This window comes from Salvelinus sp. IW2-2015, linkage group LG11, assembly GCF_002910315.2.
Source record: "Salvelinus sp. IW2-2015 linkage group LG11, ASM291031v2, whole genome shotgun sequence".
Lineage (NCBI taxonomy): Eukaryota > Metazoa > Chordata > Actinopteri > Salmoniformes > Salmonidae > Salvelinus > Salvelinus sp. IW2-2015.
The window spans coordinates 9,298,126-9,314,002 of record NC_036851.1 but is presented as its reverse complement, the minus strand read 5'-3'; the positions used below and the strand labels follow the sequence as shown (position 1 = coordinate 9,314,002).

Sequence of the window (15,877 nt, the reverse complement as noted above, 5' to 3'; positions counted from 1 at the left end):
CGTTGATTAAATAACAGCCTCCATAATGATATACAAGGGGACAAGAAGGAATAGACAAAATGTAATCATTAACAAAGCTGAAGCGGTCAATGTTTGACTAGTCTCTGTGAAATCTTAATTTGACCAGTATTGTTGTTTAGTCCATAATGTTGCTTGATCGGTGGTTAGGCTATTAGGTGGCCAAAATGTGGCTACATGAAAAGTGCAATACTGTTAATACAACCATGAAGCTCATCTGCATTACCTGCAGTGCAGAACAATTCTGAGCAACAAAGGGGTGATCAAATTAAGATCCTACATCTGTATGAAAGAGAAAGAGAGAGAGCGAGAGCAGAGAGACACTTAACACTCCCCCTTCTGAGATTGAATTATTTAAAACAAGCAATACACAAATAATACCGCATCGATCTGGTTGCCTGGGCCAGTGGTTCCTAAACTGTGGGTTGGGACCTACTTGTGGGCCGCAGCATGGGCAAAGGTGGGTAGCGGGATGACATTATTAGTGCATTGCAAAAATAAATGTAAATACATTTGTGATGGAAAAACGCTTTCAGTGTAAACTTAAACAACTAAAACGAAATAGAAAGTACGTAGAACAGATAATGGACCTATATATTTTTCAATAATAGCCCATCATCTTTGAAAATGTACAATCAACTAAATAAAACCTAAAGCCTCCATTGATTTTGTTATAATGTTTGAGCGTAAGAACACAGCATTAGCCATGTCAAAATGTGTAGAATTGTAGTAAATTAGCTTAAAAACTGCAAAGTGTTCTCTCAGCTCCATGGCAGGATGTGTTGAATTGCAGGAGATTTGCTTTGAAACTGCAATGATATTATGTACTTATTCTTTGGTCTGTTTTTTCCCCCACCGCTCAACCCTTATGACGGGGACTTAAAAATACACCTCAATTGGTGGGTCATAAAGCAAAAAAAAGTTTGGGAACCCCTGGCCTTTTTATTTGAATACTACCCAGGCCTGTCAGGCACTCTGTCAATCCATCTCCTTTAACAACTAATCATCAAACATAGTTAATAGATAGTGCTATTCAATTATACACAGCTGTTCATTTATTTTGTATTCATTCCTGGTTTACAGGCGCTGAGGACCATTCCATTTCATGTGTGTATTTCTCTGGCCTTTCTGAGGAAAATTATTAACAACAAACACCGTTAGCGCTAATGCAATGTGACAAACCCAATGATAGGTGGGGTCAGCATTTAACGGGCATTGCACAGCATCAGTTTAAATTGCTTGAGTTACTGACTGATGTTATATGACCGCACAATTACTGTGCTGCTGGCTAGCACTGAAAAAAAGCTGCACTGATCTGAAGTCAGAACACGGAATCCACGACCAGCTAAATACATTTTTCAACTACCGGGACAGAGCAACTTAAAGAACTCTGGCTAACATGGTTAGTTTGGATAGCTTGTTGCTACAGTCCAAGCTCTACATACCAATTGCACATACATATATTGGCTCTTGGTACAGTATGTGGTGCTACATTATGTAGTAGAGAGAGGAAAGAGCTGGAGATGCATGGAAAGATGGAAATGGCTGTGAACCGAGAAACACCAGTGAGCTTTCCTATTCCTCAGGGGACCAGCCAGTCTCCATGGGATGTCCATTAGAGATGTAGGAGGTCAGTGGTGATGACCAGGGTCAAGGGCACATATGTACTGGAGCGATTGGTAGATTGAACAGATTTAACCAAGTCCAGCAGGGCTGATGTTCTGACAGAGAGCCTCAAACTCATTATCCAGGTACCTCTCAAACATACCTCTCAAACCAGTGCATAATGGCTCCAATTTTGAAGCTGGGTTAGTTTTTGTTCATTTTTACTCGGATGCAATCAGATAAAGCATCTTCGGTTTTCTCGGTGAAAATCCAATTTGCTTCTTCTCTCTAGCATAAATACAAATATATTTTCAGCAACGTAAGTCATGAAAAATGGAATAGAACCAGTGCTCAGTCAGACTGGTTTTCAATTAGACTAGAGAGGCCAGGTACAAGGGCAAAGGCATTCCATTAGAACGTTGTGTAGGCTACCATATGACCACTCGCCTTAGATTTGGATCAAATCTATCAAGGTCCCGACTCGATTCAATCAAACTCAAAACATATTACCTAGTGATATAGTCATGTCAAGTCCCAAGCCAATAATGCAAAGTATTAGGCATAGGTGTTTCCTGCGCACATATTGGAACCTATGCTATATCTCTACAATAACGTGTTCCACGACAATAACATCCAGCTTTTTTATTGCCCATCCTCAATGCATACACATTATTTCAATGCTCAGTATCTAAAAATACACGACTGGGTTCAATAAGTGTTCAATATGGTCCATCAAGCAAAAGCGAGCAGCTGCTTCAGATCAAGTCCTCATCTGGCTGTGTGGCTGCAGGCCCAGGGGGACCCAGGGATGAGTTAACTCCTGGTGAACAGAGACGGACTCCACTGCCTGAGCTGATGAGGTGTGCTGGGCTGGGCTGGGCTGGGCTGGGTTGGAGGGCCGGAACGATACCAGTATTGCAATACTCATTCGTATCGTGGCAAGGAAACAAAACAGAAAGCGGATTTAACTTATTTAGACCTACAGGGCCCTAATATTGCCCTAATGTTGGAAACAAACATCATTATGTTGTTATCTAAGCTATAGCACACCATTTTTACATACAGCAGGTTTTTAAAGGACCAAAGAGTTTGGTCTGCTTCCTGTTTTCATTTTTGCCATGGAAAAAATATTGCAATACCGGTATTGTCACAGCCCTACTAGATTGTCACAGCCCTACTAGGTTGTGTGCCTAGGAGGCTGTGAGGTAGATGTGCCACTCCGTCCCATGTCCTTCCATCCATGTCTTATGTAGGTTAGATGAGATGTAAAAGGTATTTCTGTATTCTGTACCTCACAGTTGTGAAACACCTTTCAAAGACATCTCTAAAAACACTTATTCTCTATGACTCGTGTTATCCATATTGCGCATGTTGTACCTGTAATAATTCACGTTACTGAAATAAGACCAAACGGCCGCCCATGAGTCATATATAGAAGAGTAAATGTGCTCCATTCAGGTAATCTGACAGAGATAATAAGAATCCAAGTTCATGGGATTTTACAGTGAAATTGATTTCACACAAGAAACCCGGGCACAATATAAAGAAGAGTTAATTGACATGGCTTTGTCTGAAAAACACCACGTCGTTCGACTAGATGATTCGGATACTACAGTGTCTGCCTACTTAGCAGTCAACAAAGGGATGGGGAGCAAAAACAGAGGTCTATCAGGAGCTACATTCATGCCTTCAAATTTCCACCACTCTAATCTCAGCTCCTCCATCAACACATTGTAATCTTTTTAATCTGCATACATTATCTATTATTTTACTCTGTGTCCTTCAGACTCTGCCTGTCGCTAATTGAAATATGCTTTTCACTCCATAAGAAGTGTAGCTTCTCCCCAGACACATGATCTATCTACCAATCATCCTAGCACAGTCTAGTCATACCACGCCTGGGTTCAAATAGTGTTTGCTTTCTTTCAAATACTTTAGCTGTGCTTGATTGAGCTTGCCTGGTGGAAGGGAACCAATGGAATATTCCCAAAATTACAAATCCCGCTTATCTGGCATTCCAGGCAGACTCAATCAATCAAGCGCTCAGAATATTTGACAGAAAACAAAGTACTTGAACCCAGGTCTATGGTCCCACACATATAAAGAACCACTTATCACATTGCTGATTTGTAAGAAACGTAAATAGCAACCATTTATCAGTTCACTTCATTTGTCAGTATACAGTATGTGAGAATAATTGTAAATGTGTGTCTCATCTACACCTATGAAACAGGACCCATCCATCCCCCACATAAACACAACTGCTTTCTGAGTACTATTTAACACATACAATTAGCAAGCCATTTTAATTGCTGTGTCTCCCACCACATGCAGGAAAAACCAAGCGCTACGTTTAACCGATTTGCTTACAACTGCTTGAGTTCAGTTTAATCTTGCACTCTATTGGGACGTTAATTGAAGCACAGAAAAACCAAACTGATTGTGTTGTTTAAGAATAACCTGATAGAAACGGCCTTTAAAAGCCTAATTAGGCATGTACATTATATACAAAAAACTGAGGATAGCTCATCAATTGTCATCGAACCTACCATTCAAAAGAAGGAGAGCCACCAGATTCACTGTGGTCCTGATACTAAGTAGATGTGTGTTTGGAAAAGCAGCATGAAGAATCTATTGCACTCTCTTTGTTCTACTGGCTGTTGTATGACAAATAAAATAAGATCAAATTGTATTTGTCACATGCGCCGGAAACAAGAGGAGAAATGCTTACTTACAAGCTCTTTTCCCAATGATGCAGAGTTAAATTAGAAAAATAAGAACACATGAGAAATCAATCACACAATAATGAAGCTATATACATGGAGTACCAATACCATATCAATGTGTAAGGGATACATAGCAATGGAGGTAGATATATACATGTAGGCAGGGGTAAGGTGAAAAGGGATCAGGATATATAGTAATAAGAGTAAAAAGCAGCAGCGCGTATGGTGGGTGTATGTGTACATGCGTGATAATGTGTTTGTGTGTGTGGCGTCAGTACGTGTGAGTGTGTTATGCAGGTGCGGAGCTAGGGTATTAGCACAGTGGGGGCAGAGCGGTCTCGAGGGGCCTTCAAGACCAAATCATTTTTAAAAAGGATAGCTGATATGGCCTATCATAAACGCAAATTAGTCATTGTCACATAATGAGCCATGCAAGCCTTTTTCCAATAAAACATACAGAGAGATATAGTATCACTTTGCCAGACATGCGTGCTTTGAAAGACACAAAAATCGAAAACAAATTGCCAGTCTGATGCAAATTGCAATACAATGTTTTAGCCCCAAGGACAGCACACCTCCCTCTGCAACTGGATCCTGGACTTCCTGACGGGCTGCCCCCAGGTGGTAAGGGTAGGTAACAACACATCCGCCACACTGATCCTCAACACAGGGGCCCCTCAGGGGTGCGTGCTCAGTCCCCTCCTGTACTCCCTGTTCACTCATGACTGCACGGCCAGGCACGACTCCAACACCATCATTAAGTTTGCCGATGACACAACAGTGGTAGGCCTGATCACTGACAACGACGAGACAGCCTATAGAGAGGAGGTCAGAGACCTTGCCGTGTGGTGCCAGGACAACAACTTCTCCCTCAATGTGATCAAGACAAAGGAGATGATTTCGTGGACTACAGGGAAAATATTACCGAACACGCCCCCATTCTCATCGACGGGGCTGCAGTGGAGCAGGTTGAGAGCTTCAAGTTCCTTGGAGTCCACATCACCAACAAACTAACATGGTCCAAGCACACCAAGACAGTCGTGAAGAGGGCATGACAAATCCTATTCCCTCTCAGGAGACTGAAAAGATTTGGCATGGGTCCTCAGATCTGCAAAAGGTTCTACAGCTGCACCATCGAGAGCATCCTGACTGGTTGCGTCACTGCCTGGTATGGCAACTGCTCGGCCTCCGACCGCAAGGCACTACAGAGGGTAGTGCGAACGGCCCAGTACATCACTGGGGCCAAGCTTCCTGCCATCCAGGACCTCTATACCAGGCGGTGTCAGAGGAAGGCCCTAAAAAATGTCAAAGACTCCAGCCACCCTAGTCATGGACTGTTCTCTCTGCTACCGCACGGCAAGCGGTACCGTAGCGCCAAGTCTAGGTCCAAGAGGCTTCTAAACAGCTTCTACCCGCAAGCCAGAAGACTCCTGAACACCTAGTCAAATGGCTACCCAAACGATTTGCATTGTCCCCCCCTTTTACACCGCTGCTACGCTCTGTTGTTATCATCTATGCATAGTCACTTTAATATCTCTATCCACATGTACATATTACCTCAGCTAACCGGTACCCCCGCACATTGACATCATATTTTCAATGGTCGCACAGTTGAACAATAGTTATTTTCTCACTTTTGGGTGTGATGCATTGGTGCTATGTCCTAAGAACAGAAGAGTTGGTTTAATGATGTGTCTTGACCCACCTTTGATACCCTGATGCCCTGGCCAAATTTACATCCAGGTCATTAATCAATCATCATTCCTGACATATTACCACTTACCAGATTATATCAACACACTTACCACTTCTCTGTGATAGTCCAAGTATGGTGAACGCTCTGGTGTGAAATTCTAACCGTAATACCTTTAGTTGGTAAAACAGTGGAGGAGGTATCCTGTCACAACGTTGAATGTTTTGGTCTTCGTACCTGTCACCTATACTCCCTCTCCGGCCTCTAGGTCATCAGGCTGCTGATTATCCCGCACACCTGTCACCATCGTCAAGGGCACCAGTGCCTCATGACACTCACCTGGACTCCATCACCCACTTGATTATCTTCCCTATATCTGTCACTCCCCTTGGTTCTTTCCTCAGGTGTTATTGACTCTGTTTCATGTCGGTGCGTTGTTTGTGTTTTGTGTTTATTGTTTTGTTTATTTATTAAAACACTCACTCCCTGTACTTGCTTCCCGACTCTCAGTGCACTCATTACAGAATAACATCTCACCTAAGGGAAGCATTAGGGAGTGTTTTCTTTTTTTGTGTGTCAGTGTAAATGATGTCGAGTCCGGGAGCGGCTACAGGCTTTCATGCCTCAGCCGGATCGCCAGGCTCCCCTGCATCAGCCGGCTCGTCGGGCTTTCATGCCTCCGCCGGATCGCCAGGCTCCCCTGCTTCCACCGGCTCGTCAGGCTCTCATGCCTCAGCCAGATCGCCAGGCTCCCCTGCCTCAGCCGGTTTGTCAGGTTCCCACGCCCCAGCCGGCTCAACAGGTTCCCGTTCCCCAGCCGGCTCAACAGGTTCCCGTGCCCCAGCCGGCTTGACAGGTTCCTGCGCCTCAGCTGGCGTGACAGGTTCCCGCGCTTCAGCAGGGGTGACCGGTCCGCTCCTGATCCCCGGGTTCGTCCCCTTTGTTGGCGTCCTGCGGCTGGAGCCGCGCTTCGGGGAGGGGGTACTGCCACGTATACTCCCTCTCCGGCCTCTAGGTCATCAGGCTGCTGATTATCCCGCAGACCTGTCACCATCGTCAAGTGTACCAGCGCCTCATGACACTCATCAACATTTAACATGGATTGGCAGAATTTCTCTTTTTAGCCAAATGAAGTGGTTCAAAATGGGAACACTTTACCTACCTGGTGCGCAGTGCTTCTGAATCAAGTGCCAATAGCGCAACATGAATAATAACAAAATAGGCGTGTAAGCCTTTATTGTTGTCTTTTCTACAGAACAGTTTGGTGATCAACTACGAATTCCTTCGAAGATCGACCAGTCGTTCTCGATCAACCAGTTGGTGAACACTGGCTTAGGCGATGATGTTGGTTCATTGATTGTGCAGGACAAGCTTACAGAGTTAGCATACAAATATAGTGTATTTGATTTTGAATAGCCAAGTAATAGGGCATTATATTGTCATAATTAATAGGCTGATACCTTACCGTTAGCTACAGAATATCTCACCACTGTGTCTTTCTATCTCCATGTGTTTGATGTATTTAATAACATTCCACTATTTCCGCTCCAGCCATTACATGAGCCCGTCCTCCTGTGTAACCACCATATACTAAACAGCCTTAATGTTACATGGTCAGGGGAAACTGCTGGCCCTAATTATGACCGTTCAAACAGACTGGCGCTCAGCTATAAAAGTTCACAGACCAGTCAGTATGATAGTCTAGACGTTCCTAAAGGTCACATGGCTAATTAGCTCTGTTCTAGTTTATGACTATGGATGGGGCAGCAGGTAGCCTAGCAGTTAGAGTGTTGGGCCAATAACCCGAAAGGTTGCTAGTTTGAATCGCAGAGCCGACTAGTGAAACATCTGTTGATCTGTCCTTGAGCAAGGCACAACCCTAATTACTCCAGGGTTACCGTCAGTTGTGTGTCAGAAAAATATGTTGATCTGCCCTTGAGCAAGGCAAAGCCCAAATTATTCCAGGGTTCACCGTTATTGGTGTGTCCATCCCAAATGTTAAGATGTGATAGGTTGTCTCTGAATAGACGCACACCGACAGCAAGACTCATCAATGGCATTTCATTTTATTTCTGTCCAGACACCATCAGATAAATGGGATACAGATATTAAGACAGAGGGGAGCCGTTTGTCTCGCTCTAATGCTTTCTCTGGTGAAATAGATTCAACCTCTTGCAAACTGAAGTAAAATTATGAAACACGGATAGACACGAATGAGAAATAATTGTATAAGTTTGTTTCTTTTTATTAAGGTAAGCCTGGCTTTCCTTGGCCTCTATGAATACACACCACTTTGTAGGCTGAATGTCATTACACTTATGGTGTTTGTAATACACTATATATACACCCCTTCAAATTAGTGGATTTGGCTATTTCAGCCACACCCGTTGCTGACAGGTGTATAAAATCGAGCACACAGCCAAGCAATCTCCATAGACAACCATTGGCAGTAGAATGGCCTTACTAAAAAGCTCAGTGACTTTCAACATGGCACCGTCATAGGATGCCACCTTTCCAAGAAGTCACGTCGCCAAATTTCTACCCTGCTAGAGCTGCCTTGGTCAACTGTAAGTGCTGTTATTGTGAAATGCAGCAAGGAGCAACAACGGCTCAGCCGCGAAGTGGTAGGCCACACAAGCTCACAAGACAGGACCAGTGAGTGCTGAAACGTGTACCGTGTAGAAATCTGTCCTTGGTTGCAACACTCACTACTGAGTTCCAAACTGCCCTTGAAAGCAACGTCAACACAATATCTGTTAATTGGGAGGTCCATGAAATGGGTTTCCATGGCCGAGCAGCCACACATAAGCCTAAGATTACCATGCGCAATGCCAAGCATCGGCTGGAGTGGTGAATAGCTCGACTCAATTGGACTCTGGACGTGTTCTCTGGAGTGATGAATCACGCTTCACCATCTGGCAGTCCGATGGAAAAATCTGGATTTGGCGGATGCCAGGAGAACGCTACCTGCCCCAATGCATAGTGCCAACTGTAAAGTTTGGTGGAGGAGGAATAATGGACTGGGGTTGTTTTTCATGGTTTTGGCTATGCCCCTTAGTTCCAGTGCAGGGAAATCTTAACGCTACAACATACAATGACATTCTGTGCTTCCAACTTTGTGGCAAAGGTTTGAGGAAGGCGGCCGTTTCCTGTTTCAGCATGACAATGCCCCCGTGCACAAGGTTCATACAGAAATGGTTTGTCGAGATCGGTGTGGAAGAACTTGACTGTCCTGCACAGAGCTCTGACCTCAACCCCATCAAACACCTTTGGGATGAATTGGAATGCCACCTGCGAGCCAGACCTAATCGCCCAACATCAGTGCCCGACCTCATTCATGCTCTTGTGGCTGAATGGAAGCAAGTCTCCGCAGAAATGTTCCAACATCTAATGGAAAGCCTTCCCAGATGAGTGGAGGCTTTTGTAGCAGCAAAGGCGGAACCAGCTGAATATTACTGCCCATGATTTTGGAATGAGATGTTTGACGAGCAGGTTTCCACATACTTTTGGTCATGTATTGTAGATGTCCCTTTCCATTCAAATAGAGGGTGCACACTGCACAGTGCACTGTTCGGATACTGAACTTATTTTGGAGTAGACGAACATGCGCAGGTAACCTACTTAACCTACTTTTTTAAGTGATTTGTTTGAACACAACCAGTCAGATGAAAACATCATGACTGGTTGTGTTCATGACACATTAAAAAGTGACATATTTTTACAATTCATTTACGTCTTTACTACAAACACCATAACAAATGTTTGCGCATGCTCAGGAGCGTGCAGACATAGGAGGTCTCGTAAAAAAAATGTCACGGTATAATTCGCACTCCGTGTGTCACTTTCAAGTGAATTTACTGCTGTATGCTAGAACTATTATATAAAATCCTGACCTTGACTGCAAACACTGTAACAATACTTTTTGAATCGATTTATGATTTATTTTAACAGGGAAATGTACCAAACCTAAGCTGAAGCATTTAATGTGTTGAACCATCATAATTATATTGAAAAAATACGCTGTGCATTGATCAAGCTTCAAAGTGTTATGGACCCCCTAAACTGGATCTGTGCCCTACCTCGGCCACCCCATTCAAAATGTTCTGGAAACGCCATTGGTTTCTGTCAATAATGGCTGATCCCTGGCCTTGACCCCACTCAAAATGTTCTGGACACGCCATTGGTTTCTGTCAATAATGGCTGATCCCTGGCCTTGACCCCACTCTCCAATGGTTTTTCTCAGGGGGAGTGGGATATGCAAAAAAAACACCACCCACTGTACAGGTTACACACTTGTAAATGTGTGAAACAGGACAAATATAAGCACACCCTATTTGACCTTTCGATGCACTGTTGAACCTCCACAGGTGTCTGCTCCCTCTCTGTGGGCTTCTGGAAGGAGAAAATGCATGCATATCCCACTGGTTTTACTGCTTGACAATAATAGGGGGGGGGGGGAGTCTGCAAAACTGGTACAGCATGCTCCAATCCATGATTTCAGTCACTGTTGAGAGCATATCAGAGTTAACGATATTTTTCATGTTTTCCATAAGCAGGCCTCTTGCTCACAAAGCGGCATCAATACTCTCATACTATCGGAAGACGCTAAGGTCGCCTGTCTTCACTCTAGCATTTAGCTGTGCTACTCAGCAAGGCTTACTTCCTGAGAGAGCTGATGGGTTGACATTGATCTATGGGTAAATGGAGAACAAAATGGAGTCGGCAGATCCGCTGAAAGCCAGGTGCATCAATGGTTGAGTGAATGAGCACATATTGAGTGGCCATGTTACATGATGACTCACCCATTGAGAGGTTCCAGGTTTAGCCATCAATGCCGTCTGGCTTTCTGCTTATTTGGCCATATCCTGGCTATATGTTTGCTCTGTGTAGCCATGCATTAAATAGGTGTGTTTGGAGACAGTGGAAACAGATGGCTACTAAACCTCACAATATGGATACATACTGTAGAGAGGTGGTGTCCAGGTTTCAGGTAGAATCAATGGCATCATCTCACTGCTTAAAGAGACCACTTACTTTAGAACCACAGTCATTTATTAACAAGCATGTATGAAATGTATAAACGACATGGAAACGACAAAGACATGGCAAATTGGGAAAAGACATGGAAAAAATATGGAAAAGTGTGAAGTCCAATGACATAAACAACAGTGAAAGGAAAAATTGCATTGTGCATCTTTCCTGACAGGAGAAAAAAGCCATGGCGAAATTAGGAATGTGCCTGATGTTTCCGGAGGCAGGTGCACAGATAGAAGTGTGCCTGTGCCAAGCACATGCCCCTCTGCCCTCCCACTCGCCAAGTGCCCTTTTGGGTGATGGTATATATATAAAAAAATCTAAAACGTTTCTGTTGTTGTTGATCTAAACTCACTGCCAGCAAGTGGTCGTCAAGTTCGCCACCCCCATCATTGGCCTGTTGGTCTGCCCTGTACGGTGCTCGTGTGCCCTGGTTACGCCTGTTTTTCCAGTCTGCCCTGTACCGAGATTGCACACGCCCAGTATCCAAACAAGCACTGCTTGAGATGCGGTCAGCAGTCGAGTGTGTGTACCTACCTACCTAGATTAAATATCAACAGTACTGCCACAGCAGCATAACATCTGATTAACACTTGATTTACATCATCAATATTCTATCTGTTTGGCTGATACGCGCAGCAGAGAAAGGCAGAAAGACAGAGAGGAGCATAAACGATCCTCCGACTCAACTCCATCCCTTCTTCAGTCGGGAGTTGCACATGCGTGTAAGGGCAGTAGCAACACAGGTTGTATAGACTTGTATCGACTCTAGCTAACCACCATATATGTGACTTGTTTCAGAAAACTAGGCGTGTTGAGAGTCAATACTTCACAGGAGAGCCATTTGAACATAAACTTATTTTTTTTATCAAAATCAATTTTTTTGTCAAGAAATGCCTTCTGGAACATGTGAACTTTCATGTGCCTTAAAAACAAATTTGTATGCCATCTGTCAATAAAAATAAAATTGTTAAATTACGAGCCTAGCTGGTTCAGCCACAGAAAAAGACAGCAACCTTCATTAGAGTATGATAGCTAAGGAGATGGTGAAAATTCTGCCGTTTGATTGCAAATATGCAGATGTATTCGAAAAAGGAACACACAGAAGGCTGTTGTAAAACACCTGTCTCCGGATTACATCTTCAAACTAAGGGCAACCATGGCATCCGTGACAGAGAGGGAGAAGTGTCCATCCATGTATACGGGTAAGAGAGTCTAGCTAGCTACATTTTCATATATTACACTTTCTAATTTGGTCAGAAAGTAATTTTCATTTCAAGCTAAAGTGTACTGTTAGCTAGCTAGCTAACTTTAGCTGGCTGACTATCTAGCCAACATTATGTGTATGATCTGTGTAGTAATATTATTCATATCTCAGAGCCATTTGCATTGCTAGTTATAGCCTAATGTTAGCTAGCTAACATTGAACCTGGTTGGTTAGGTCCCTGCAGATTCATACAGGGTAGTAACGTTATGAGTTGGGATTATGGATCATTGTTTAGCTAGCTAGCTACGTCTAAACAAAAGACTCTACTATGCAAGTAACCATTTCAATAGAATGTTTATGATGTCACTGTGCACAGAATAACTGCCGAATATCAGAACACTCAACAACCGTTGAATATGTCCAGTGTCAGTAAACATTGGCAAAAAAGCATAATTAAATTGTTGCCAGCAGCACAGTTGCAGTCCCCAATGCTCAGGATAACATAAAAACAGCCTAACCAGCTCTGCTAGGGTGAGTAAAATGGTCAGAGTGAGCTGTTCTCTCATTTGCGTCTGGAAGTAGCTAGCAAGCTAGCCAACGTTAGCCAGGTAGATTGGGTGCTTGACTGCTGTTGTTAGGCCATGGATCAACCCTACTTTTCGGACAGAGCGTCCAGTTTGCGCTCTGAAGCTCCGTGAGCGAAACGTTCTGAATTTACAAACGGCCAATCTGACAACGCTCTGAGTATACGAACGCCCAGAGCACACTCGATACCGATTAATCGGACTATTTTTTAAATGTATTTGTAATAATGACAATTACAACAATACTGAATGAACACTTATTTTAACTTAATATAATAATTCATAAAATCAATTTACCTCAAATAAATAATGAAACATGTTCAATTTGGTTTAAATAATGCAAAAACAAAGTGTTGGAGAAGAAAGTAAAAGTGCAATATGTGCCATGTAAGAAAGCTTAAGTAAGTTCCTTGCTCAGAACATGAGATATATAGAAAGCTGTGGTTCCTTTTAACATGAGTCTTCAATATTTCCAGGTAAAAGTTTTAGGTTGTATTTATTATAGGAATTATAGGTCTATTTCTCTCTATACAATTTGTATTTCATATACCTTTGACTATTGGATGTTCTATAGGCACTTTAGTATTGCCAGTGTAACAGTATAGCTCTGTCCCTCTCCTCGCTCCTACCTGGGCTCGAACCAGGAACATATCAACAACAGCCACCCTCGAAGCAGCGGTACCCATGCAGAGCAAGGGGAACAACTACTCCAAGTCTCAGAGCGAGTGACGTTTGAAACGCTATTAGCGCGCACCCCGCCAACTAGCTAGCCATTTCACATCGTTACACCAGCCTAATAGCGGAGTTGATAGGCTTGAAGTCATAAACAGCGCGATGCTTGAAGCACAGCGACGAGCTACTGGCAAAACGCACGAAAGTGCTGTTTGAATGAATGCTTGCGAGCCTGCTGGTGCCTAACATCCTCAGACAGACTGGTCTATCAAATCATAGACTTAATTATAACATAATAACACAGAGATACGAGCCTTAGGTCATTAATATGGTCGAATCCGGAAACTATCATCTCGAAAACAAAACGTTTATTCTTACAGTGGAACCGTTCCATATTTTATCTAACGGGTGGCATCCATAAGTTTAAATATTCCTGTTACATTGCACAACCTTCAATGTTATGTCATAATTACGTAAAATTCTGGCAAATTAGTTCGCAACGAGCCAGGCGGCCCAAACTGTTGCATATACACTTACCTGCGGTGCAATGAACGCAAGAGAAGTGACACAATTTCACCTGGTTAATATTGCCTGCTGACCTTGATTTCTTTTAGCTAAATATGCAGGTTTAAAAAATATATACTTCTGTGTATTGATTTAAGAAAGGCATTGATGTTTATGGTTAGGTACAGTCGTGCAACGATTGTGCTTTTTTCGCAAATGCGCTTTTGTTAAATCATCCCCCGTTTGGTGAAGTTGGCTGTCTTTGTAGGAAGAAAAGTCTTCACACAGTTTGCAATGAGCTAGGTGCCCAAACTGCTGCATATACCCTGACTCTGTTGCAAGAGAAGTGACACCATTTTTCCTAGTTAAAAGAATTCATGTTAGCAGGCAATATTAACTAAATATGCAGGTTTAAAAAATATATACTTGTGTATTGATTTTAAGAAAGGCATTGATGTTTATGGTTAGGTACACGTTGGAGCAACGACAGTCCTTTTTCCGAATTGCCACCGCATCGATTATATGCAACGCAGGACACGCTAGATAAACTAGTAATTTCATCAACCATGTGTAGTTAACTAGTGATTATGATTGATTGATTGTTCTTTATAAGATAAGTTCAATGCTAGCTAGCAACTTACCTTGGCTTCTTACTGCATTCGCGTAACAGGCAGGCTCCTCGTGGAGTGCAATGTAATCAGATGGTTAGAGCGTTGGACTAGTTAACCGTAAGGTTGCAAGATTGAATCCCCGAGCTGACATGGTAAAAATCTGTCGTTCTGCCCCTGAACAAGGCAGTTAACTTACTGTTCCTAGGCCGTCATTGAAAATAAGAATGTGTTCTTAACTGACTTGCCTAGTTAAATAAAGCTGTAAAAAAATAAAAAAAAATAAATAAAAAAATAAGAATTGGTCAAATCGGTGTTCAAAAATACAGATTTCCGATTGTTATGAAAACTTGAAATCGGCCCTAATTAATCGGCCATTCCATGTCTTTTTAGGCCTGTGGGCATCCTAGAGCGAAACAACCGACATGTATAGCACCAGTCAAAAGTTTGGACACACCTACTCTTCAAGGGTTTTTCTTTATTTTTACAATTTTCTACATTGTAGAATGATAGTGACATCAAAACCATGAAATAACACATATGGAATCATGTAGTAACCAAAAAAGTGTTTAACAAATCAAACTATATTTTAGATTTGAGATTCTTCAAAGTAGCCACCCTTTGCCTTGATGACAGCTTTGCACATTCTTGGCATTCTCTCAACCAGCTTCACCTGGAATGCTTTTCCAAAAGTATTGAAGGAGTTCCCACATATGCTGAGCACTTGTTGGCTGCTTTTCCTTCACTCATCCAAAACCATCTCAATTGGGTTGAGGTCGGGTGATTGTGGAGGCCAGGTCATCTGATGCAGCACTCCATCACTCTCCTTCTTGGTCAAATAGGACCAAGTAGTTCACGGAGAACACCATTGTGTTCGTGAGAGTCTCAACTGTTTGGATGCTACCGACGATTTTGTGAGAAGACCGATTTTCGGGATGTCTCATGGTCTGACAAACACGGCTGTCGCTATGTCACCTTTCACCCCACATGCGGAAGTGTGACATGCAGTGGATTGAGATACAAAACCCCCCAAATATCTCTAGCTTAAACTGACAGATTTTTATGGGGATTTTTTATTATGTTAATTCGATACAGACATCAACCTTAGGTTAAAGGAATAGTTCACTATTTTACAACTTGATGTTCAATGGTTCCTCATCCTGAAAGTAGTCTATGGGCAAGGATAAACTATCATCCATGGTTCAGTCTTCTTTAAACAGCCACTA

The 15,877-nt window shown here is 42.8% G+C and overlaps 1 protein-coding gene across 1 annotated transcript in view; it reads right to left on the bottom strand.

Annotated features, from left to right (window-relative positions):
• Nucleotides 1-6,767: 6,767 nt before the first annotated feature.
• The window catches only part of LOC111970556 (A-type voltage-gated potassium channel KCND3-like), a 38,894-nt gene continuing 29,784 nt past the window's right edge, over nt 6,768-15,877 (bottom strand). Inside the window, exon 2 of the mRNA XM_070445815.1 lies at nt 6,768-6,999. Within this exon, the coding sequence (XP_070301916.1) occupies nt 6,768-6,999 (232 nt within the window). The remainder of the gene's footprint in view (nt 7,000-15,877) is intronic.